Here is a 27,640-nt window from a genome sequence, read left to right on the forward strand (position 1 = left end):
AAATACATAGTTTTTGTGAGTTAATTAAGGGCTATTTGTGTACTTTATGCTATTTATGTACTTTTCTAGGAAGAAAGAATGATTAAGCAACAAGAATGTGCATTAACGCTATGAGTCTGGAGCATATAAATGGTTAACCAGCTGTTGAGTATTATTAGTCTGGATATGTTTTGGGATTTGTGAATCATTAACTCAAGCCCACACAGAATTTAAAGAGATGTGAACGCTCAGCCACGCAGCAGCACATTTATTCAGGTAGATTCTGTATATATGTTTGGCTCTAAAGGAAACTGAATTTAGGTTTTTAAGTTAATGCACAAATTGTGCTTTTCTATATTGGCTATGCTTTATATACACTAGGGTTTTTTTTTTTTCAAATAAAAATTAGACTAAATATATTACACGAGTTCAAACAAATACTGTTCTTTTGAACTTTCTGCTCATCACAAAAGATTGTATCTGTTTCCACACAAACAGTTTGTTCAACTGTTTTCAACACTGATAAGAAATGTTCCTAAAGGACTGAATTAGTGTTATTAGTGTTTTCTGAAGGATCGTGTGACACCGAAGACTAGTGTAATGGCTTCAACACAGGAAATAAATGGCATTAAAATAGAAAATAATTGTAAATGAATAATTTTGCAATATTAGTGTTCTACTGTATTTGATCAAATTGCAGCTTTCTTTCAAAACAAAAATCAAAAGATCTTAACAGCCCTTTTGAACAGCAGTGTATAATTACATTTTAAAAGACTTTGTAAAACCCTCTTGTAAAAAAAGAAAAATACTCATTATTTGGAATTTTAAAAACCATATTTGCATTGGCATAAAAGTCTATGCTCCTTTCATGTCTTTTATCTTTTTGGCTTCTATCGTCTATTAGTAAACCACACAAGTCAGGGCTCTCTAAACGCTAGATACCCAAATGTTTTTGACTCATCAAACCAGATACGATTCTCTCTTTTATCCCAAACAGTGGTGTCAGCATGGCCTCTTGTACTGTTAAAAGAAACCTTTGCTTTTAGCGATCAAAGCATCAATTTAACTAAGACTGAATACAAATTTGAAAAGCAAATCATTCTGGAACTGTTTTTGCTGTATCAAAACCAGATGATGAAAGAGACAAAGACACACTGATGAATAGTAAAACAGACTCTACGGACTAAAATCATTCTCAAAAGATTTGAGGTAATTTAATGGTTCTACAGTATATGATGTTACAGCCAATCAAAGTTTGCTTATTTTCATCCTCCACACTCATTAAAAGTGTCACTGGAATATAATGTGTATCTTAATTGTTTTTCAGTATTTGCAGAATTGCACAAACCCAATATCTGATCTCTTTGGATTACAGCACAATGTTACTGGCCATTGAGGGCTTGAGGGTTATATAAGAGGCCCTACGGCATCGTTATCCACCACAAGACAGAAAAGTCAACAGATTGCATCGCAAGTCTTATGATCAAGCACATTGTTTTTATTTTCCCCTGGTTCATGTGACAATTCAGTCCTCTGGTAAAGGCAGAAAGAATGGAATATAAACAGCGTATTCACTGTGAATGTGCACTTAATGTATTAGAAAATCAGTTCCTGTCAATAACATTTACTCATTAACAGGTTTAAAAGAAATGATTCTGACCAATACATAAAGTTCAAACCAATGCATACTTGGTAAAACATTTGGAAATACTCAATGACCTTCATTAAGAAGAAGAAGAAGAAGAAAAAATGAATAATTTCTTGTATAAGGGGGTTACATTCATTTCTCTGATAAATATATTTCTTCACTAATGTATAGAAATGTCTGCATGAGATGAGTGTCATACGGGACAGCTAGCAGGGTTCTCTTCATCAGGCCTCTGACAGTTAATAGCATCAACTACCATCACTGATCTGATTCTTCAACACGCCACTGCTTTTGAAATGTACAAAGTGCAACGACAACATAAATATATAAGGATAAATCTCATGAATGGATCGTATTGCAAAATCTAAAGAAAAAGAAATTATGTTTTGCATACATTGAGCTACCATTGTACCATAAAGATGCTTTGAATTAAGCATTTCTCCTTCAAATGTATTGTTTATAATATAATTATATATTTAAGTATTTAATTAAAAAATTAAAAACCGTCATCTACAATGCAGAATAAACATGGATTCTATGCAAAAGATAATTTCATTTTTGGTTGAAATGTTTTCATGAGATCCACCTACAATTCTTGCTGTATATTTATGTGAAAAAACTAAATGCATGTCATCCTACAGTTCTATGAGGGCATTGATGATGTATTCACAGTGTAACAACAAGCAAGAAATAGCATATTGATCTGCTGAGATTGAATGAACTTGATTTCACTGTATTAAACAGTTTGATCATATAATCATACAACGTCTCTAAAAGTGCATTAAGCACAGAAGTAACCCCACACCAGGACACTGGCTTATTTGTTTTTCACCACCTCTTTGTATAGAAAGCGTATGACGATAATTATGAATGATTTAGCCCCACCTCCAACCAGTTGCTACAGAAGAAGAGTGCTTTCATTATGTTATGGTGCAGAAATAATATATGAGGATAAGAAATGGAGCTTATTTCATTACGATGCTGTGAACACAACAGCACTGAGGAAAATCGTGCAACAGTCCAGTCAGTTTGGTCTGAGAATTGAGTTTGTCCATGACCTTCATTTGCTCAAGTAAGTCTCATAAGTGGTCGGTTTTGTTGTGTAAACAAGCAGCAGTTCCTGCTGTCAAGGCTTCATTTGATTTTTTTCCATTGAAAATAAAATGAACTACAGGCTTCATGAGCGCTTTTATTTGGCTGTATTCAAATATAGAGGGTGAGCGAGAGAGTGAGTATGGAAATCTCCCTCGTAGTCACCATTAACTAGTGAGCCACCTGACATCACTCCGAATCCTCTCCCGCAGTCGCCGCATCCAGAGCGGCCAAGGCCTCTGCCACCATTGAGTCTGTGACGCTCACACAATCCATCTCTTGCTCTCCTCTCTTGATCGAGGGCTTTTTCTTTTCTCTTTCCTCTGTCATGAGCTTTGTGTCTGCTGAGGAGAGGCTCGTACTGCTGGTGTGCATGTCCACAGACAGCACACTCTCCTCATCGGCCGTGTCCAGAGTACTGGCTAGCCTGCTCTTCCTGTCCTCGTCTTCATCTTCCTGTCCATAGGGGTATCCATCAGATCCCTCTGTCCCATCTGTTATGCCTCCGCCGCCCAGCCCAGAGTCTCGGAATCTGTCCTCTCGCTTGCCCGGTTCCGTTCCCAACAACGACTCGTTCTGTATGGGCTGATTAGCGCATAAGGTGGTCGTCCCCTCGTCCTCGGGCTGGAGGATGTAAAGACTTGGGTCACCCTCCGCTGGGCTCGATGGGATCTGCTCGTCTGGAATGTTAGCATGGAGCCGGTTGATGTGGTTGTTGTCGATGTCAAGTTTGGTCGGGCTGGGATGGGTGCTGTATGCTAGGTTGTGGAAGCCCTGCTTCTTGGGAATGTGGTCTGCCTCCTCTGGGAATTGATGAGATTGATAAAGAGAGCTGCTGGTGGGGTCCCGCTTCCGACCAGGAACTTCTACAGGGACTGAGGGGTCATAAATGTAACTGAAACAGAGAGGCAGTTGGGAAGAGAGTTTAATGAAATGTACTTTTGATGGTGCAAATAATCATTACAACCCAATTAAGATTCAAATAAAGTCAAATAACACTGAAGCAGAACTAGTGGTTGACCAATACATTTGAAGTTTTTAATGAACACATCTACTGATAAGAAGAGGACTTTTATTTTAACAGCACTAAGAAAGTGTCAGGAGCTCCCATTCTTCATTAGTAAGCTGTAAAGGAACAACACTATGATTGCATGACCTTAATGTCACCAAGCTAAGCTTTTGAAAACTGAAAACTTTAACATCTATAAGTTGGAAATTTTGAGTTAGAATAGTTTGCTAGAGTACAATTATAAACACTCCAAGGCAGTAATAGCAGAATATAGTGCTTGAGTAGATAAGTTTTCCTGCTGAGGACGTTGGCAACGTCTTTAGTCCTGTTTAGCCATTTGTTAGCAACCACCTTTTTCAAGAACCAAAAGCTTTAAAAAGTAGGGTTTTACTTATGTATTTTATGATGTACACTTTTTGTTTGTATGTTTTTTTCAGTCAGTTTGACACATTTCTCCAAATTTAAGTCACTGCTCACAAAACAGTTAACACAGTCATCTGATCACTTTCTAATTGTCCTTGTAAGTTTTCATAAATTTCCTACAAATTACAAATCGCATGCATAATTTTGTCAAAACACTGCACAAAATTCTCAAATGTTTACGCAATAGTTCACACAGCCAAAACTTTTATATGTGTAGATAATTGGAACTTTTTCCCACATTTTCAGTTGTACTTGGTATGTTTTCAATTAGCCCCAAATTAATATCTGCTGAGCATTGCAGACAACAAAGAAAATGCTAATGTCCTAATTGTTTACACATTTATCTCAATTACAATAATTGTAAAAGGGGAAATGGGAAAAGACAAAACAAAAATGAGAGGGGGAAAAGAGAGAAGTGTAAATAAAGAGAGGTGGCAGAGTGGGGCGAGGGAAGGGTGTAATTAGAGGGAGAGGAACAGAGGTAGAAGGAGATGAGAGGAGAAGAGGACATGGTAGAAGAGGAGTTGACGGAGCAAGAACAGTTTCTTTCGGATGTGTCCGATTCGAGAACCGAGGGGCTGATGATACTGCCCATGCATGATTCAACGTAAAGCCGACTGACTCACTGTGCGTCTGAAACGAACTGGTTCTTTTGGTGATTGATTCTGAACTGATTCAGTGCTTATGTTATGAGCGCGGGTAAACCGAGGACTTGAATGAAGGGCAATCTGGCGAAACGTAAGCTCATTTAATAACAAATACATCGCAATGGATTATGTATAGTAAGTGGATCATGGTTTCTGCACTATTGAGACCTAATTTATTTACTTTATATCTTCAAGACTTAAATCCTCATATGCACATTATTGCTGTTACTGTATTTGGGTGCGTTGTTGCAAAACTTAATTGTAAACGTTTCATGATGATGAGGTTTTTAACTGACTAAAATTGATTACTGACTTTATATATTTGAATGTTTGATAGACGTGATTCCATTACGTCATCTGCAATGACGTCATTACATTGAGCGTAAAAGAACCGCTGAACCGTTTTTTTCAACCAGTTTATTGAATCGAACCGAAATTTGTGTGCATTGGGAATCATATATTTCAAATAAAGCCAGGGTAACATTCATTTTACATACAGCACACTTTAATATGACAGAGGGCAAATGCAAAAAGTGCATCATAATTTGAAATCACGAGTTTAAAGTTTAAAGCATTCAATTCACGAGGACCAACTGTCACACAAAGATCACGCGATCATGCTGGACAAAAATGCACACTTCACAAGATCTCACGGCTGGGTTGAACTAAGTTTGCAAGGTTTATTAAATTAAATGTTTATTAGCTATTCAAAGATTTGTTTAAATGATATAAATGCATTTTCTGCATAATGCTGACGACAAATGAGAAAGTATATTATAATGTTTGCCATTCTATTACTAATAATATAAAATGAATCGTTTTAATACCTCTTGTATGCATACATTTTTTTGTTTAACCGTCCTATCTGATTATTAAACAGACTTATATCCGTTTTAGGCAGAACTGTTAATGATGATGGCGAACAAGAGGGAGAGTGTGAGCTCTCAGGCAAAATAAAAGTACCGCCTCGAACACATCGGCCAAGCAGAAAAATGTATCGCCCAATATTAAAAAACGCCAAATATCGGCCGATATCCATATTATATCCATACTATTACACTCTGGAAAATTTCAGGCATCTCTATGCCTAGTGCTGAGCTGTATGTTGATGAAGCTGGCTTCAATATCAACAAAACAGAAGAGAATAGAATCAGATTGGCCATCATGACACTCAAGTCATAGTGCATGACTTGTGAGAAATGATCGGTCAGTTAATTCAGTGATTTCAGTACATTTATTATTTATATTTTTTTACTTATAATATATAAAATCATTTTTTGTAGGAAACTCATTGATATACAAATTATTAAAGGGATAATCCAAAATATCTTAAATTGTGTTCCGAAGACGAACTGAGCTTTTACGGGTTTGTGGGGTAATGACAAAATTTCCATTTTGGGGTGGAGTAACCCTTTAAAGAATGTCATGATAAAGATTTTAATGTCTGCATGTAGAGTTGAATATGTTATCAAATGAACAGAAAACACACTTAGTTTTTATGTTAGTATCTATTTTCAATAAATGCATTACTCTAAAATGCAGCGCTTCGTTGTGTAGTAAAACTGAAATGTTTGGCCAACATAGATTGCTTACTGTGCTGTGTTATTGCTATGAATGCAGAAATGTGTCAACTCGATTGAGAAAAACTGTAAGGCTCTTTCCTGCAGCACTCTATTAAACACATCTGAAGCAGCTAATAAAGACTTCCAGGATCACTAGAAACTTTAAGACAGGTGTGCTGCAGCAGGTTGGAGCTAACAGGAAGGTGGTTCTCCAGACAGAACATCCCTGTATTATATTCAGATTGTAAATTCACTTCCTCAAACATTGTTTTCTGACTATGAAATAATCAGTTATCCACATTTCTGCAGAAGGGCAACATTATTTTAAGAATCAGTCACCCCTAAATAACAACAAAACGTGGTTGGACTCTTTCTGTCAAACATATATATAATATGTATATAATATATTTGTATAATATATGGATAATAATTTGGCATAACATAACAATATTCAAAAGCAGGTAGACAAACAAACCTAATTGTTATCAAATTATCTAGCCTCCGATCTTGACCATCATTGCTAATCTTCAAATAGCTACCATATATCAGTTAATTCAGGTTGTCAATTTCGTCATAATATACAAAATGGTGTTCCTCTTTTGGGTTATACTGGAACCTGATATGTGCAGGACATTTGAATACACTCATAATTTACATAGCCCAGGCAAAGAGCCTTACTGACGAAAGCACAACCAGTGTAGCGAAACAATATGGGAAAAATAACAAACAGGTGTATGAGTGATAACATCACATTGTGTCCTCCTTCCTCTTTTAGGGGTTTGTTTTTTTCTACTTATTACATAACACAATATTTAAATTTCTGTATTTACACCAAATTATACAACAAACAGGTATTAAATAGGAAAGTATAAAACCAACATAAGAATAAGAGACACAAATCTCAACTTGTGTGTGTATGTGTGTGTGTGTGTGCCAAGTGATCCTGGTGTATTTGTGTCAGACACCTCCTGCTGAGATCCTTCTGTTTTTCACTCCCCTTGTCTGCCGAAAATCCACATGGAAAGAGAGGCATGTTACTGAGCCAATGTCAACCTTAGGTGTTCGTGTATTCATCTGTCTGGACATTGTGAGTCTTCTCTGTCATATTCCAAACATTTATTGTATTCTTTGTTTTAGTGTATTACATGAGACAATTTTCATTATACAGTTTCATTATAAATTCTCTATTTTTAAGCACCTCGGTTCAAAATCCATTTCAGTTGAACAATTTCAGCGTGGATAAAGTGGAATTTTCCACTTTACCTGGGGGGGAAGAGATTTTTTACCCTTAGTAAACATTACCCCCATTAAAACAACACACAATGTCTAGCAATGCAAGGCATTTTTACCTAGTAAGAGACGTGACTAGAATGCTAATGTTTATCAGCCGCAGGATTTGACCTAATCCAAAAAAAAGCCTGGGAACTCGCTTTCTATTTACCCTAAACAGTCACCCAGATTATATACTGTTCCCGGGGGAGGTTTGAAAATGTGTATCTTTTCAGATAATACTGCATACAACCCTTTGTACAATGAAAAAAAAAATGACATCAAGGGTTTCTATTTCTGCTGCTGGAGGGCCACCTTTCTATAGATACACTGTAAAAAATTTCCTGTAGAAATTACAGTAACTTACTGGCAGCAGTTTGCCAGTAACTTACTGTAAATTAAACTTACAGTAAAAATACTGTATTCATATTTACAGTACCATTTAACTTGCTGTAAATGTATTTGCAGTAATATATTTTTTTACTGTAAAACACAATTATGTTTTTTTTCTCCTTTTATATATTTTAATACAATAAAATATTACTTTACACTGTGAAATTTACTGTAATTGGTTCACTTTTATTATGTATTGTAAAACTTTACAAATTATTGTATTTCAACAGGTCTCATGTCTCAGTAGTAAAAACTATAAAAAGAAACAAAAGACTGTTTAACTTCTTTTATTGGTTTAATAGTTAAATTGTAATACTTGAAATAACATTTTAATATTCTTGCAGATTGTACTTTCAGTTTTCCAAAAACTTGAATACATTTCATTTATACATAAAAGTTTCATATTAAGAGCATTTTAAAACAACAGACATGAACAGATTCAGTAATAAGAACAATCTTAAAAATTTACTAATTCAGAAAACTCCTGTGTAGAATGTATTTGCTCTTAGTAGCTTAATAGTTTTGCCAGCTGAAATCCACAAACTCCTTAAAGGGATAGTTCACCCAAAAATCTGAATTAGGTCATTAATAACTTACCCTCATGTCGTTCCAAACCCGTGAGACTTCCGTTCATCTTCAGAACACAGTTTAAGATATTTTAGATTTAGTCCGAGAGCTCTCAGTCTCTCCATTGAAGCTGTGTGTGTGGTATACTGTCCATGTCCAGAAATGTAATAAAAACATCATCAAAGTAGTCCATGTGACATCAGAGGGTCGGTTAGAATTTTTTGAAGCGTCGAAAATACATTTTGGTCCAAAAATAGCAAAAACTACGACTTTATTCAGCATTGTCTTCTCTTCCGGGTCTGTTGTGAGAGAGTTCAAATCAAAGCAGTTTGTGATATCCGGGATAAATGGAGGTCTCACGGGTTTGGAACGACATGAGGGTGAGTTATTAATGGGTGAATTAATTTTTTGGGTGAACTATCCCTTTAATGAAGGAGGATACATGAGGGTTCAGACCAGAGTTCTTCCTTTGCACCATCTTCCCACTTCTTCTGATGACGTGGAACTTTGAGGAGCACTTGCTGTTGTCAGGGTTATCATTTAACCTTTACATAACAGAAAAAAAAAGTTAGATCATTTGATGTGAAAAATGTCTAACAAAACAACCAAATACTCACAACACAACCAAATACAGAAAAGCACTGCAAATGGCACAGCACACAAAGGAAATATTTCCAGGGGACCCAATATGTGACGAACCCGGATGGAGCATGTTTATACTCAATGTCTACTTTTGTTTTCTTGCAAAAAATACAGAGATTACATATTTATGACATACAACTTTATATACAATATAAAAAATGTAAAAAGAACATGAGGGTGAGATATTAATCTATACATTAGTAACATTGTAAAAAAAAATTTAATGTTATGTTTAAATAAGTTTCATAGGTAAGAAATGTAAGGTAATGTAGGGTCCAAAGATGAAACAGCTCATTTTAAAGTTGAGACACACACAGATAAATAAAGCATATTACGAAAACTTTTTGTTTAAAATGTATTTATTTGCAACAGTTATGTTAACAGCAATAATAAGACATTTATGTCCTAAGTACAGCTATTAAGCTGATAGACACCATGCTGCTTTGTCAGGAGAACATCCCAGGTTAAAATAATGAGGAAATTACGTTGGCTAAATCCGAAATCGCCCCCTTAACACTCATTCACTCATTTCTACATTAGTCCACTAATACGGTTCACTTGAAGCTGTGAATGAATTCGGACAGCCGTTGATCGCGCATTGGATGTACACAGTCGGGTTCGTCACTTACTGGGGTCCCCTGAAAACATTTCCATTGTGTTCTGTGCCATTTGCGGCGCATTTTCGCGAACGAGATTATGTTATTCTCCCGATGCTGATGTACAGAACAAATGTTACATTTGAAGTAGACATATTTTTCTCTTGGTTGTTTAGTTTCCTTAACTTTATGTGTTTGCGGTAACGTTAAATGTGAGACTGAGGGGCGGAGAGCCTTTGGAAAGTGTATGAGCATTCAGGACCTGCACACGAAAACCTTAAGTTCGCCGTGTTTTTATGCCCTTTGGCATGATTAATAAAGGCGTATAATGTCTCCACAGAGACGCCAGTGTTTGCACACGACACGAACATTGCGGGTTTTACTCTAGCACTACAAGCATGACGTGCATTTATATGGGGTAATCAGTTAACAGCAAGCGATAATAGCGGGAAAAAATCCGACTGACTTTAAGCTAAATCCACGAAAGCTTTGTTGTTCGGCTAACAGTTCACATGAACACTCACCAGCTCCTGGAGTGGTCAAACCCAAGGCAGAGACCCGTTAATGTCCATATTTTGACGGTGAAACGTTCAGAAAAGGGAAAGAAAGGAAAGAAATATGAATGTTTGCACAGTGTCACCACAACTCTCTCTAGCTCTCTTCACAGCATAAATGTGAGGTGACTGCGCGCCATACAGTGGCAGCGTTTTTTTTATTTATATTTTTGTTTTAGTTAAACCAAAGATATAATATATTTAAAGTAAAAGAAGTAATATTTGTACCCACCTTTGCATCTGACTGGTTCTTTTCGCATCTGTGTGTCTTGTTTTCTTCTTTCTCCAAGTGGGATATAAAACTTGATCTGTGATTGGTCAGGTTTCGCGCTCATTTTTACTTTACTGTATTTAAATTTACAGTAAATTAAAAATACTGTAATTTAGTGTCGCCAAGAGGGTATTCCCCAAAATGTTACTTTAAAATACAGTAATATGCTGTATAACTGTCCTACAGTAAAATACAGTTCATTTTACAGTTAAATACTGTTAAATTTACAGACATTTCTAACAGTGTATTTACCATATTTCCTGTGATTGTGAAGACTGATTATCTGGTTCAGGTGTGTTTGATTAGGGTTACAGCTAAACTCTGCAGGATTGGACACACTTGAAATAAGTAAAAAGGAGCCTATCTTTACTAAACACTTCGATTTATATACTTTTCCTTTTTGCCTGTGCATATATATCAAGTTAAAACGTGTGGGTGTTGTTCAACAGATTTGACACAAAGCCAGTCAGACTACACAACTAATGTTAAATGCCAAAAGAAAGCATGTATTTGTAGTTTGTGCATGAGGCAAATCTTGCAGCTCAAACTAAGCCCAGAAATGTGACATTCTGAGCAATTAAAGGGCGGTTTGAGAGTGTGAATATCTGTCTATATTTACTGCATCAAAACAATGCACATAAATGTTAAAGAGAAAGATCCTAAAATAATATGTCTATTGACAGAGAACAGAGCAGTGCTGGCAGACTGAACCACAGTTTCAACCAAAAAAACTGATCCCAGGTCAGCTTTAGAGAGACTAAAGTCTGACTGAGCTGTTAAACAACAGCAGTGATGTGAGAAATATCTAGGATCTTCAGGATAGAAATACTTTTTCTGTTTTTATACCTTCAGTCTTACCTTTTTAACATCCTACAGCAACTGCAACCCATCTGGACAGTTGTGTAGAAAACCTGTGGAAAGACAAAACCGGTTCAGTGTGTGCTTGTGTGTGTACATATAATTGAATAAAGTGAATTAGAGATACCACGTAGACTATTGTGTGGATTGAAATACGCAAGTTGCATTTATTAAAAAGGTATTTGAAGAATCCAGAGCTGAATCAGTGCTTAGGAGAGTGAACATGCTTTCAACAAAGGGCCATTCAGTAACTGTGCTAATTCTTCACCTCAGCTGTTAGAACATGAGGACGTGATCACGCTTATGTCTGTGTAAATAAACCTGCTGACACAAGAACTGAGAAACTCAGAGAATACGATAAAACCAGTGTGCCAACATTTGTGAACCACTGCAGACCATCTTTACAAGTGGATACAGCTACTTTTCGCTTGTGCACATCAACCAAATGAACCAAAACTGGGGTCAGCTTTAAATCGCCTTCAGTAATACATACCTTTTTTTTTTTTTTACTCACCCTTCAAAGAAAGCACACTCAGTGTCAGATTCTGTTGATATGCTTACATAGAAACAGGTATGATCTTTCAGAAGAACTATATCAATATCTGGCGCTCCGTAAGGACATTTGATTTGGTTTCATATTGACGTGGCATATGGCGTAAACTTGACATATGAAATTGTCAGGTATGTGGCTTCAGGACACAAGGACAGTCACATGTGTTCGTGACATTCTGGATTACTTCTCACAGTGGCAGGTCAAATACAATGTTATTAATACATGCTCATTTTGTGAAAAGCAACAAAGATGTATTGACCTTTCCACGGCCTGTCGTGCCATTTCAGGCTTTGGCATTTCTTGCGCTTTTTCATGAGCAAGTAGCCTTGTAAATAATTGATAGCTCAGTCTGGGAAAAGATCCGTCTAATAGGACAAAGACACTCCCAGACTCGCTCTCTTTCTCCTGAGACAGAAAGCATCACGGAAAACAGTCACCTCACGTGTCCCAATGTGTTAGAGACCAATAGTGTGGGAGAATCCAACACAATTACATAGTGAAAATCATTTACATCAGTGTTATTACGTTTTTATAATTTGATGTGCTTTTGTCATTTTATTAGTTTATGCTTTTTAATATTTTTATGTAGCTTGAATATATTTTTATTTCCATTTTAGAAATAAAGACGGGGAACTATGACATCAGAATCTGGAAGAGTGATTAGCCGCAGGTTCCTTAGAGATTTTCTTATGGGGTTTTATAATTATTATTTTTTTTTTTTTTATGAGTAAAATAAAGCCTGTGGTAAACATAATTTGATGATACGTTTAGATTTTGCTCTACAGTGTAAACTACACACACTCACAGCCCAAACATTATCTAGTTTCATTATCTAACATATGTTTTCAAAAATTAACATAACCGCATCAGAATGTTTGTTTTGATTATGGTTGTGTGTAATTTACATTGAAGAACAAAAAGTAACATTTACCACAGCCTTTATTTTACTCATTAAAAACAAAACAAAAAAACATTATAAAACCCCATAAGAAAATCTCAAAGAAACCAGCAGCAAATTACTCTTCTGGGTTCTGACATCACAGCTCCCGTACTCTATTTCAGTACTTACTGTAAAATTGTTTCAGTTATTAGGCAAGGCAACATTTCTCATTTTCTTTTAGTTATTTTTAATGTATTTTAGTTAGCCGTGTTTTGCAATACTTTTAATTTAGTTAACAGCACTTATTTACACAACATTATGGGTAAAAGCAATAATCTGTACCAGAATCGAATGCAATTAGATGTCATGTAGTTTAGTATTAAGGAAGCAAGAATCACCTATGTAATTCACTTGTGGCATCACATGTGCTTGAAACTAAGACAAATAAAAGAACATTTTACAGGTATATCAAGTTAGGCAATATTTGTTGTACAGGTTTACTGGCAAGCAAGTCAGTGTGACGGAAAGGCAAATGGTTTAACGAGTGGAAAAATTCAAAACACACTGCACGTAGACAAGACATCAACATGCAACACTCTTCACTCTGAACAGAGCGGTTGTTTCTTTTGTGTATATGTGATCTCTGTTTGTGTAAGAACTCAAGATTTGTCTTATTTGAGTAAAAGACAAAAATATGGCTTCTGTTGTTTTGATGTGACATTAATTCAATTTTAAATGCATTATATGCAAATGTCATTATATTTACTATATTACAAAGCTGCTCTATATACAACATTTGGAATATGTTTATACAAAAACTATCCTAAAACTTCACACTCTCACTTCACAGCTTTCAGGCCATTGCCATGGACGCATAAACTGGATGGAGTATTGCTAGGTGATTAGCAGCCAGATGTGGTACGCAGCAGACACCTGTTTGACAGCAGGAGCATGACACGGGCACCTGGCAACCTCTTTGTCAGCTGCTAGAGATTATTGTGTTTTACAACAGAGCACACAATCTTCCTTTCCATAAATACAATGACAAATCAGTTTCTGGTGTAGTTCATCTATAATGTGACAACACAATTATTATAAGAACAAATTAAATCATATTTACTTCATAGTAAGAAAAACTGTTTACTTTAACAAACTACATATTCCCAGTGTTGCAGCTGGAATTCTTTAAAGGCTTCCATTCCATTGGAGTTGAACCTTGGCAGGTGTAGATAATGTAGTAGAAGATCTTGTCAGAGACTTAAGAATGCATATTAATAAAACAGCCATTTTGCATGTCTCTTTTGTCTAACGCTCTTTTTCGTCTGCCTTCATATTCTATTGTAATTATCGTGAATACGTTTCCTAGTTAGAAACTGCAAATGAATGGTCTCTCTAGTTGTATTTGCAACTGATATAGTTTTGATACCTGAATTTCTGTTTTGGGCGAGCCATAAGCTTTAAATATGGCGGAGGACAGAAACATAGCAGTAGCAGAAGTTTAATTAGTTTTTCTCTAAAGATCTACATTGATTTCTCCTGCCATTATAGCCATGTATATTCACATATATAAATAACCATATATTGTGTAGTAAGTATTGAATACAGTGAAAATAGCATTTATCTGATCAAAATTTAGGAATCGTTAGCCAGCTGAATTTCTTAGTACTGTGAATGTTTATGTGGTTATCAAATAATGGGACGGTACATTTTATTCAAAACCTGTTGGATATTGACTAATTATCTTCCAATATATACCTTTTAGTTTTAATAAGATTTCCACAAGAAACAGAAAATAATGAATAGGCCATCCACCATTATTTCTGTTCTTTCCGCCAACAAAGCACTTGAACACGACAAACTCGTAATTACAACTTCAGACGTGGAAAGTAGGACGTTTCCGAAAGCACATGAAGGCATCATTAGAGTCTCTACTAATCAACTGATGACCCGAATCAGTTGTGTTTAAATCGGGAGACATGCAAAATGTGCACGGGGCTATAGGAACATTGAGAACCACTGATTTAAACACTTAAATCCCAGACTAAATGACTGCAGAAGTATGCCAAATACTGTATCACTAGACAGAAATCTGTGGTTTGATTTCAATTATGAACACTTTATTTTGAAATTGTAGCAATGTGACTAGAGAAAACTGAAAAAGGGAAAACTTCAACACCCATATAATGCACTTCAGATTTGCCATTGCCCTCTTGTCAATCCAACGGTCCATGGCTGGGAATACAAAGATGCATGCCATGATCTGTCATTTTTATCAAAAACTGTAACTGTAAAACATTTGCAGGATGGGACAAAATAGGGTATTTTGCACAAACCGCTATACTTCTACTGACAAATACATACATACATATATATATATATATATATATATATATATATATATATATATATATATATATATATATATATCTGTGTGCAGGCAAAATCATTTTGCATAATACTGTACATTTGTAACAATACAAAGCTGATTCATGCCAAACCTATTCTTTAAATCCATCAAGAATTCCATGCTCTTTATGAAACACATTACAGTATTTACTGAACAGTCTCAACGAAGAGGACCAGAAGATCAACAGATTGCAGAAATATTTGATACAAAGTTAAGATGAAAGGAATATCCAGGACTCTAGATCCAAAAGAATTGAAATGTTCCATTTGGAGAAAGGTGATTCCTGAAGAGATTACTGGAGATTGTGGGCTGAAACCGAGGCAGATTGAGATCTGAGCTATCCTATATACCACTGGCAGACATTTCGCCATTGGAATAAATTGGAGAAGGGAATTTCTCATCACTGTAGAATGTGTGCCCTCCAGCTCGACTTTCTGGCCTGCGCTCTGAAAGTGACGGATGCTTAATCTCCTGCAACAAAATGAGGGGGCTTTTCCATTCCTCAGCCCTTAACCTACTCAAGACACACATACAGGTAGGAATCCACACATACTTTGATAGCATTAAATCACAGACTTACGTATTTAAGCTCAAAGGCAGATATACAGTATTACTGATCGACACACACACTTTTTAGAAGGTGCTTTGCTCTGAGCATTACTCAAATGTTTAAATCCATTCAACTGGTTCAGCTGCGGTGTGTGTGCCAACCCAAACCTACACACATGCACTGGCCTTCCACAGCCAAGATAAACAAACGCACAAGCCACTAACAGTTCATTTCCTTTCAATTTGTTGAGAACAAAGTCAAACAATCTGCCAGATAGACCAGTGTCAAGAGATAATTAGAGCTATCAATGACCAGCTGATTTCACTTAGGCCTACACATTGCTCTGACACACTGAAATCTTCTCACAAACACCTGTAAGCTGCTGCCGCTTTCCTCAATTTTATTTTATTTTATTATTATTACTGCTTGAACCAGCATATAATCAGATGTTTAACCTTTTCACCAAACTTACTAATTTAATTTGTCTACTGAAAATATGTACATAGACGCATCATCACTCAAGAATTCTCACATTTTTTCAATTTGTCTAAAGGTCATAAACATTTTCACCACACATAGTAGTATTATATTTTGTTTTAAGGGAATTCTATAGTGGAAATCATTATTGGAATAAAATGACAGACTCCTTTGTCTTTCTAAGGCTAATTTCATAGCTACCATTTTATAAATTCTACATAAACACAATAAAATAACATTTGCATATTTGTTTGCACAATTTGACAGCTTGATAGGAAATTATGCATGACTTTTTTTTTTTTATATTAATCACGTTTTATATTTCACTGACACTGTATACTCCTTGATAACCAAGTACACCAACTTTTGACAAAGCATTATTGGGGTAATGGTCGATCCTGATGGAAATTAGAGTCAGGAGACATAATGTATATAAAAAATGAAAAACACTAGCATATTATTACTAGCATATTAGCTGTTTAATAGTATTTATAAATAACATATTAATGCTTTATTCTGAAAGCCCATATTTACTCATTGTAACAGTTTAGTTTAGTGACCAATTCTCACTATTAACTAGTTGCTAATTAGCATTCCTATTATTAACATATTGACTGTTTATTAAAGCACATACTGCATGACCACCACCTCCCTACCCAATTCCAACTACCTAACTAACTATTAATTATCAGCAAATTAAGAGTTTATTGATGCAAAATTCATAGTTAAAGGTTTGTTAATAGCGAGAACTGGACCTTGAAATGTGACCCTTATTACTTAAACTTAACAACTACCTAAGAGTTTGAGGCAAATGTTGTAGTGTGACCAAAATAATAGCCTATAAATCATTTTCATTCAATAATTTCACTTATTATTTCACTTCATTTAGATCATCACAGTTTTACACATTATGTACACAATATGCAATAATTAATATTTGTGTGTGTGTGGATATATGTCATGTTTTTTTTATTGTTATGTTTTTATTCTGTATATATATATATATATATATATATATATATTATTTGTGTTATATCATTCTTAACATTATATCATTCATATAATTCTTTACTTTATATAATTTATATAATTCTTACATTAAATGCACACAGCAAATAGGTAAATTTTGGATGGGTAAATTGTAAATTGTACAGGACACTGATCTCTGTTGTGGCAGCAAGTCAGTTATGTTTATTACTCTAAAATCCTGGTTTATGTTATGAGTGAAAACATTACACAACCCTCTATATCTAAAAACAGGAAAGAACTGAACTTATACTTCCACAAATCAAAGCCACACACAGTTCTGGGTCATTTACAAGGACTTAAATTTAGATATACTCCTCTGGGGTAATGGCTTACTCGTAAACACTATTTTTTACATTAATGATAGTGTCAATGTTTCACAAAGTGCATAGAGTAATACACAAATAGAAAACAGAAAGCTAGAGAGAGAGAGAGAGAGAGAGAGAGATGGTAAATGATATTAGGTTATCTACCAGTATACTGTGTGTGTGTGTGTGTGTGTGTGTGTGTGTGTGTGTGTGTGTAGTGTGGATGATGTGTAGGTCTTGTATGGGTGGAGGGTTACTACATAGAGGGATCAGATTCGTGAAGGTGTGGTTTAAACAAGTCAGAAAACTGGTTTAGAATTTCTTTTGCTCTCAGCATGCATTATGCTCCTCTTCATTTTTATTTATGCCATATGGAAACAGCCAGATGGCATGAAATTGACAAGGGTCATTAACATGAAGAAACATGAAAAATCCATCACAACTCTGGAAACTTAAAAGTGTGATTTCAGTTCATATTTCCCCTTTATCTTTATTTAAATAGTTGGGGAAAAAAGAGTATCTAAATGGCAAACTCCATTTCTCCATATTATATCATGTAAACATCATATCTCTCTGTGTAAAATATAAATGCATTCAAAGCTCCTTTTAAATATGGCTTGAAATGTGGCCAAATATGGGCGTGTTTCCCTGGACACTGTTGCCATGGCCTCATTAGCAGAAGACCAGTGCGTACAGCATCAGCCCTCTTGAGAATGCCCATATCATGACTTAATACAGCGCTAAATATACAAAACAAGGATCCACTTTACATCCTGTGTGAAGCACTTCCAAACACTCACTGCTAGTTATTATCCAGCTGTTTCAGTTTATGATATTGGCTCTTATGTGTTAATTTATAAAAAACAAAAAAAACTTTTCTTGTTGGAGATTTGATGTTTGATGCATAATAAATATTATTTCTCATTTGAATTAAAGAAGAGAATTTATGTTACCACATGAAGCATTTTCTACATTGAGAGAACAATATAGATAATTTCTTTGACAGTACATTTTTTGGGATTGTATTAAAGAAGAGGTTATGGTTAAGACGTAATAAAATACATTACATTTTTGAGCGTGTTTTTAATTGCTTGCACACTTCAAACCTGAAAAATTTACTATTCAACGATTAAATATATGCACTTGATGTGCACCAAAAAATTTGAACATTATATATATATAATGAGCTAATTCATAGACTGTTGGTTTGGACTTAGGATTGCTGATTTGTAGATAGATTTTTATTTTTTTTAAATAAACTATTAATTTTATTCAGCAAAGATGCTTTAAATTGATCAGTAGTCAGTAGAGAGCTTTTGATTTTTTTTTTTTTTTTTACTTTTAAAGAATCCTGAAAAAAATATCACAGTCTCCACAAAAATATTAAACAGCACAACTGTTTACAACATTGATAGTTACAGAAAAATGCTTCTGAGCACCAAATCAGCATATTAGAATATTAGCATACTAGAATTAATGAAGGTTACCAAGAGTGTGAGTTTTTATATGTGACCCTGGACCACAAAACCATTCTAAAGTGTCAATAAATGAATAAGCTGAATAAATAAACTTTCAATTGATGTACGGTTTATTAGGATCGAACAATATTTAGACGAGATACAACTATTTGAATATCTGGAATCTGAGGGTGCAAAAAAATCTAAATATTGAGAAAATCACCTTTAAAGTTGTCCAAATGAATTCTTAGCAATACACATTTCTAATAAAAAATTTTGTTTTGATATATTAATGGTAGGAAATGTACAAAATATCTTCATGAAACATAATCTTTCATTCAAGGGGTCATATATTGTTTTTTAAAAGATCATTATTTGGTGTATTTGGTGTAACAGAATATGTTGACATACTTTAATGTTCAAAAAACATTATTTTTGAAATACTGTACATTATTTTAGGTTCTCTATGCCCCGCCTCTCTCAAACATGTAGTTTTCTACAAAGTCCCTCCTTCCGACAAGAGCAGTCTGCTCTGATTGGCCAACTGACCCACCACAAGCACTTGCCGGAAATGTAACGCCCCTTTCCATAATTATGAGCTTCATCTTTCAAAATAAATGTAATAATCTCCTTTGTTTTACCATCAGTTCAAGCCCGAAAGGGGAACAGAGTCACATGACAGACAGTGATGAAGCTTATATGTGTTTGCAGTACACAAGACACGGATGGTTAAGACTTTGTGTGTGTCTCTTTCACACACATGCGCAGGTGCACACTCACAAATGATGCCCAAAACTCTGCATTTTAACAGTCAATAGCAAATACTTAAACTAATAACAAATCATACTTACAGTAGCTGTCCTAAAGACTACATTCCTAAGATGTATTTACTTTCGCACAACCAAATAAAGTGCTTTTGCTTTCACCTAGATACACACAGCATCTCCCTGACATGGCTTCTTCAGCAATAACTGCGGTTAAATGAACATTTGGGCAGCATTACGCAGAGATTTCCACGTAGTGACATAGATATGTGAGGGCGTTACTGAATGAGACGTTTTAGGGGGCGTGGCAGAGTCTTAACTTTGATAAAGAATATCTCTTTTGTTTTGAGACTTTAGTCTTTGCAACTTCAGGGATCTTATCTATGCACATGCATCAGCTATGCATCAGCTTGTAACACTCCAAAGAGAAAGTAAAACTTGAAATCGCATCATATGACCCCTTTAATATTCTAATAATTTTTGACATAAAAGTAAAATGTATAATTCCGACCCATACAATTTTTGGCTATTGCTTAAAATATACCCCGGCGACTTAAAACTGTTTTTGTGGTCTAGGGTCACAATTGGGAACAACATATAATGTTTAAAATAAAGTTACACTTTATTAAAAATACACTGAGTTTTAAAGCTACAGTGTCATTACAGTGACAATAATCTGTGAATGCTGCATCAGTACATGGACTACAAATGAAGTCTATGTAACACTAGCGATCACAATCAGAGATCCACAGTCATAAGATCACACAAAATAGATGAAATGTTAACATACAGGCCCTGGGATTCACAACATGTATTTTGAACTCTTATCGCAGTTAAATGTGCTGCCCTTCAAACAGAGTCATGCTTAAAAAGGAGGAAATGGCTAAAGGGAAAGAGATGGAGAGATTAAAACTCTGAATAGTAAACCATGGAAAAGGATGTTGCTTTGTAATACATAACGTCACACTCAGATGTACAATATAGGCTAGTCTGTGTACACACCAGTAGTGTAAATATCAAGGTAAAGTGCCTGAGCCTGACAGAGCACGAGGCCCGGTGGCCTTTGTAGAGCACATCAGACCACACCTTACTCAGCACAGCAGACCTTGCTCAAAAGTAAACAATGTGTCTGACTGTAAACACCTAGACAAACTGCATAAACCTGCTCAGCCCCCCTCACAGCTACTGTAAACAGTAACACAAGCCTTACCGAGCCCTTAGAGACTGACTACCTGACAAAGCCTTGAATTGACTTTACAACATGAAAAGTATATAAAAATAACAAAAATTGCTTAGGAGCTATAAGTTCAATGTTAAAAGTGTCCAAAATGATGCTGTTATTTAATATTTGTTTTTATCTTTTTAAAGTCTCATCAAGGCTGAATTTATTAGATTGAAAAAACAGTCCAGTAATATTGTGAAATGTTATTACAATCTGAAGAAAATGTAATTTATTGCTATGATGGCAAGGGGGAATTTTCAGCATCCATTACTGAAGACTTCAGGGTCACATGATCCTTCGTAAATATCGTTCATCAAATATGCTGATTAGAAAATGTTCTTGGTGCTCAATAAAAACCAGCTAATTTTCAGGTGTTATCAAATGAAGCACTTAAAAACATTCCTAAAAAGATTATTTCTAAAATTGCTAAAAGCATAACATTTTCTAATGATTTAGGCTCCTCTTTCCTTGTTTTAACAGCTTTTTTTTCTTTTCCAGAAAACACTGTGCAAAAAAGCAAGTCTAGAGCTCATTCAGTTTTAATTAGTTCAAACCAAACTGCCCAAGGGCAGAAAAACTACACCTTTTACAAACTACACACCTTCACCTACAGCGTAAAAGCCTGTTCCTTCCGCCATCTGTTTACAGTAAAAATAATGCCTTTAACCACATTTAAAATTATACAAATGATATCCAAACTTCAGTTCATATGAATCACTTATGTTGCTCAACTTACATTCCAAAGCAAAGATACTGGCAGAAAGAGAGATTTAAGCATTCACTTCATGTTGTTAAATCCCATCTGAACCAAAAGACAAACTACAGAATGCCCTGGTTGTTTTTTTTCTTTTTTCTTTTTAATCATCCAACGAAAAGAAAATGGTAACTCAAAAGAGAAGAGATCTATGATTTAATAGTCCAGTCACATTCATTAATCGCTCACTGAAAAGGAAGGTTTTATAACAACAGACATTTCAATCTGTTCTTCACACAAAGCATCACATGGCTTTAGAAGACATAAATATATAGTCACCATGAATTTTAATCAAAGGGAAAATGTTAAGTAATCTAAGTTTTTTCTATTTGTGTTCCATAGAAGGAAAATGTAATGTGGGTTTAATGTAAGGGTGAGAATATTACAGCATTTTTATTTTGAGGTGAACTACACTTTCAACAATACAAACAAGCAGAAAAAGTATAGACCCTGTTCACTGCAACACTTCCATCTCACAAGGTAAAACCGTGTTTTTTCTGCCATTAAAATACAAGAACAAGCTTCAACTACCAGTAACCAAAAATAACTAAGCTCCAGGTTATTACGTTGTTGATCTCCCTCATATTCCAGAAAAAAATGGATGAAGATGATACAGCCAAAAGTGACAATAAATTAGATTTTATCTACTGTTTATTTTTTAAAGATGTAACTTCATATTGGACAAATGTTTAATCTTCCTATATCGAGTTTAGCGCAACAGGTGCGAGGAAAAACTTGAGCTCTTACATGATGAAGCGCGTTAAGAGAAAACCTTTACCTGTTACACTGATGACGAAGGTGTGGCAGTTGTTTGCCAGAGTGGCTACAATTTCACTGGGAACTCCGGCGTTCATTTATTTTCCCACTTCGTATGTCCTAATATACTAAAAGAGAAGCGTTCCCAAGAAGCGAAGTGTCCCAAAAACTTCTTCCATGGCCAGAAGACGTCGCACGCTCATAGCAGCCGCTTCCTCCTCCTTCCTTGTGTTTATTTTCCCTCCCGTGCTACTGCTTCCGAGTAAAGGAAGGTCCCCCGTGACTCCGCTCTGCCGTGCCTCCTCCACACGTCCGTTTCAATTTCAGCTGGCAGTCCAAGTAATGGCCTGTGCTCGGCACGGTAATGACAAACCATGTGACGAGGGATCAGGAAAACTCAGCGGACCGGGAAACACAGTTTAAACCATTGGCACGCAGGAAAATAATTACAGCAGCACAAATGACCGTCATGCAGTATAAGCAGGTGTTAGACAAGTTGGGCAGGTGCATTCAAGTGCGTAAGAACAAATTAAACCAACAAAAACAAATGTTCATATCAGATTATTGCAATAAATATAGTAAAAGTGAACTTATTTATTACTTTAAGTCATATCAGAGTGTTATGATCATGTTATGATCACTTGACGGACCACATATTTGGCTTTATCTCAGCCATCCCTTCGTCGTTGGATGCATTTGCTTACAATGTTAATTAATATTAACCAGTAGTGAGGAAGTGTGTGATGCCATGGGGTAAGTGACAGGGCCGTGCACAGACCTTTTGAGGGGCATGTGCTGAAACTGAAAAAGGGCACCCCCCCCCCCTTTTATATCAAGATTATTTAGTAAGCCTGCATAAAAGGAAGAAATGGTCACATCTTCATGACAGATTCAATAACACAAAATAATAGTCTCAAAAGCTTTATATTTATTCACGATTAATAACAACCATAATAATAATATTAGATAATTAGATGATATAGATAAACAGGGTTTTAAGGGCTTCTTTAAATCTAATACAACAGCAACCTTCTGTGACCCATGTATCTGGCAAAAATTTGATACTGTGGTGGACCAGGGATGTTGGTCTCTTGAAGGTCTCTTATTCACTACACTTTCCCTAAAATAAGCCAGCAAGGAAAAAATAAATAAAAATAGTGTGAAAAGTACAGTTGCAGTGAAAAGCATTTCTGAAGGATCACGTGACACTGAAGAGTACTGAACTGGAGTAATGATGCTGAAAATTCAGCTTTGATCACAAAAATAAATTACATTTTAAAATATATTCAAATAGAAAACAGTTATTTAAAATTGTAAAAATATTACACAATATTACTGATTTTGCTGTATTTTGGATCAAATTAATGAAGCCTTGGAATGAATCATGAATTACATTCTGCATGAAAAAATATAAAGATTTCAGTGATCTTCTGTAATTTTTTTTTTTAGTTACTACTACATTACTGTAGTAAAACCGTGTTTTACAACATTTTATACAGAGAGTATACAGAGAGTATATCATAACATGATTAGCCTAAATGTTAATAAATTAAGTCTATCAGCAATCATGAATCAAAGAAGAAATTTCTTAGAAATATATGTTAGGTGACGAGGATCGCTCGTCGCTTTGTGTAAGTTCCAGTACGAAACAGCGGGGGGCGCACCTATTATGATTTCCCGATGGTAAAAACAAATTATGTTGTTGTATTACTTATCAATATATAGTTTTTGACCAGCGAATGTGTGCAAATGTGATTTTTTTTCTGTCCGTCAATAAAACGGCGACGGCGCCTGCCGCTGCTGGCATCACATTACATTTTCATCTACAGGTTACAAACTAGTTTTTTTAGCTATATAGACGGAGCGCTCGGTTTTTCCTGTGGTAAAATGCATTTGGCCAAATTAGCATTTTATAAAAGATGAAATGCAACTGTATGCACAGGCTATTTAAGTGTTGGCTATATATTGGCTATGACTAGATGGCAAATGCTAGCCCTCTCTCTCAGGCGACATCCCACATGTCTCAGTCAGTGAGTCAGTCAGACATCAAATAAATAAAATATGAGCCTTTATAGACAGTGTTTAGTAGTACTTATTCAAACAACAAGATATTTATTTACCCTTCGCAAAACTGTTCAGCTCAGCTGGTGTCTACTTTGCGGCTGCTGTGGAACTTCAGTTGATTCGATGAATATAGAGGGGGCGGAGTTATCAGCTTACTGACAGCTTGAGGATCGAATAAGATTTACACAAGCTCGTTTTAAGAACTTAAATTTGGTAAAACAGACAGACAGGCGTAAAGGGTGACCAATAGCATTGATTAAAAAAAAAAAAAAAAAAAAAAAAAAAAAACACCACCAAAAAAAGGGCACTTCGGAGTGTAAGGGCAAAAAGGGCATGTACTCTGCACAGGTTGAGCCCTACCTGTGCACGTGCCTGGTAAGTGATCATTTGTTCAAATAGGTTTACTTGTTGTGATAAGCAGGGGCGATTCTAAGATTTTGATTTTAGGGGGGCTCAGCCCCCAATAAGGGTATGATTAGAAAATATTATTTTACTATTAGGGTAGGGTTGTATACTACTAACCTTATTGCAATCCACTATTCCATTGTATTCCCGGTATTTCATATATGGGAGTAGGAGTACTGACTGAGCCATATATAACACTGTAAAAAAAAACTAATACAGTTTTTTTACATGTGACCAGTCACTGGAAAATTTTGAATTGGGAATGTAGATTTTTTTATTTTTATTTTTATTTTTTTTTACAATAAAGACTTCCTGATTCAGTATTAGGACATTCATGTTTATCCTTTGATGATACCACTGCTTTTTCTTATGAAATGTACGTGGAAATTGGCAGAAAATTAAAACAACATAAGGGTTCAATGACTGCAATGAATCTTGGGAACACAGTGGTATTGTGTGTGTGTGTGTGAGGCTGTCTGTTCTATTCTCACCTGACTGTTGCTCATTTGCAGACCTACTCCCGCACGACAAAAAAAATGTTGTATATCCATCTACAATGAAATATAAATTATTATATTTTATTTTTATTATTATTATTATTATTATTATTATTATTAATTTTTAGCTTTTTAGCCTTTATAATCAACAATACGGTTGGTTATACATCAAGTCAGCCCATGAACATTTATTTCATTTCAAATCATTTAACTAACCAGCTAATATTCATTAAGAATATAGACAAAACATGTATTAATGTAATTGTCTATTGGCAATATGTTTAATCTGTTCTATATTTATTTATATTTATTAAAAATAACATCATTATCAATTTGCCACTTCTATAAATCAATTACTTAAAAAAAATAAATAAAATCACAGATCCCTTTAGCCTACTCTTACTCTAATATATGTATCATGATACACTAATGATTAATTATTACTTAATACAAAATTATGTTTAATAATAGAAAACAAAATAACTCCACATGATGTTTCTCTCTCTGTGCCATTTAGTACTTTCAGACAATGATGTGTGTCATTAATAATTTATTTTGCATGGCTGCATAATGTAATGCCGAAATACACAATAATATGTTTTCAATTTCAAAAAGTAAATTAAAATAAATCATGATCGTTTTCTAAAGTATGTTTTCATGGGTGTTAATCGCTTCATTTTTTTGTTGGAAGAAAAAAAAAATCTGTCACACTGTGATAAAGGCTGAAAGTGAACGCAGCGAAGACGTACTGGTATTGGATGCGAGAACACACACACCACACGCACACACGCACGCACGCGCACACACACACGCACACCTTGTACTCTCTGATGTTCGCTCTGCTCGGCGCCCCTGTGGATTGAAAAATGCGCTGAATCCATGCAGACTCAGATCAGGGGAGGAGCCGGAACTTGATGCAGTTTGCCACCGTTTCAAATGAGATTTTAAAGGGGACTGAAGCGATCACTAATTAATTAATCAAATAATTTTTAGGGGGGCTGGGCATAAGTTTAAAAGGGCCTAGCGACGCCCCTGGTGATAAGTGATCTTCATTCCTTTGAATGCTACAGTAGTTGAAGGTGACAGTTGGATATATTTGTGTAACCAAAGGAAGCATCATGTAAAGTTGATTTCTGAGTGTCTAAAAAGGTCAAAATATCCTTGCTTTTTTTTCTCATGAGAAGGTCTGTCGGTAACACTTTATAATAACTGCACACTATTAATCATTAATTAAGCATTAGTAAACAGATTATTCATAATTTATAAAGCATTAATAGACAGTAATAAGCAGTTTATAAATACAGATATAAATGCTTTATTCTTGATTTAAAAGCATATCTATAATGTGTTTAATAATTGTATTTTCATACTTTATTCATGATAAATTTATCATTTCTCAATGAAGTATAGCATTATTTACAAACCAGTTATTTAGGAGTTGCCAGTGATTCATAAGATCACAAGAAATGTAGTAAATTCAGGTAGTTATAAAGCATTTAGTAGTGGTCAGTTAACTATTTATGTGAGCTCATCTAAAGTGAGTCTAGTTATGCCTTGTAAAGCATTTATAAAGGATATTTAAAGGCTCAGTTATCTTCTAAACAAAAAACGTAAACAAACACCACACAGTGATACAGAACATAGAAATATTAACATTTGTAAAAGCTTTACAAGGCATTAATAGTCCTCACTTTAGATGAGCTCACAAAAATAGTTAACTAACAACTACATATGTTTTATAACTACCTGAATTAACCGTGAATTACAGTAGAAATACATGTTAATAAACCATTTATTAACACTGTAAGTAACTATTACTATATGTCTGAATAAAAATATGTATGAATGCACATTTAAATAGTTTATTAATCATTCACTTACAATTTCTAAGTGATCTTATGAACCATTGACAACTCCTTAATAACTGGTGTGTAAATAATGCTATACTTAATTTAGAAATGATAAATTGATCATTAATAAAGTATGAAAAAACAATTATTAAACACATTA

The 27,640-nt window shown here is 35.0% G+C and overlaps 1 protein-coding gene across 1 annotated transcript; it reads right to left on the minus strand.

Moving 5' to 3' along the window:
* Window positions 1–1,442: 1,442 nt before the first annotated feature.
* Window positions 1,443–23,030, minus strand: LOC113106605 (uncharacterized). The gene is made up of 3 exons (XM_026268695.1): window positions 22,687–23,030; window positions 11,511–11,563; window positions 1,443–3,614 (listed from the first exon to the last, which is right to left on the minus strand). The coding sequence occupies exons 2-3, from the start codon at window positions 11,540–11,542 to the stop codon at window positions 2,909–2,911; spliced, it is 738 nt and encodes a 245-aa protein (XP_026124480.1). The 5' UTR covers window positions 11,543–11,563; window positions 22,687–23,030; the 3' UTR covers window positions 1,443–2,908.
* Window positions 23,031–27,640: the final 4,610 nt, after the last annotated feature.

Source organism: Carassius auratus, chromosome 7 (assembly GCF_003368295.1).
Source record: "Carassius auratus strain Wakin chromosome 7, ASM336829v1, whole genome shotgun sequence".
Lineage (NCBI taxonomy): Eukaryota > Metazoa > Chordata > Actinopteri > Cypriniformes > Cyprinidae > Carassius > Carassius auratus.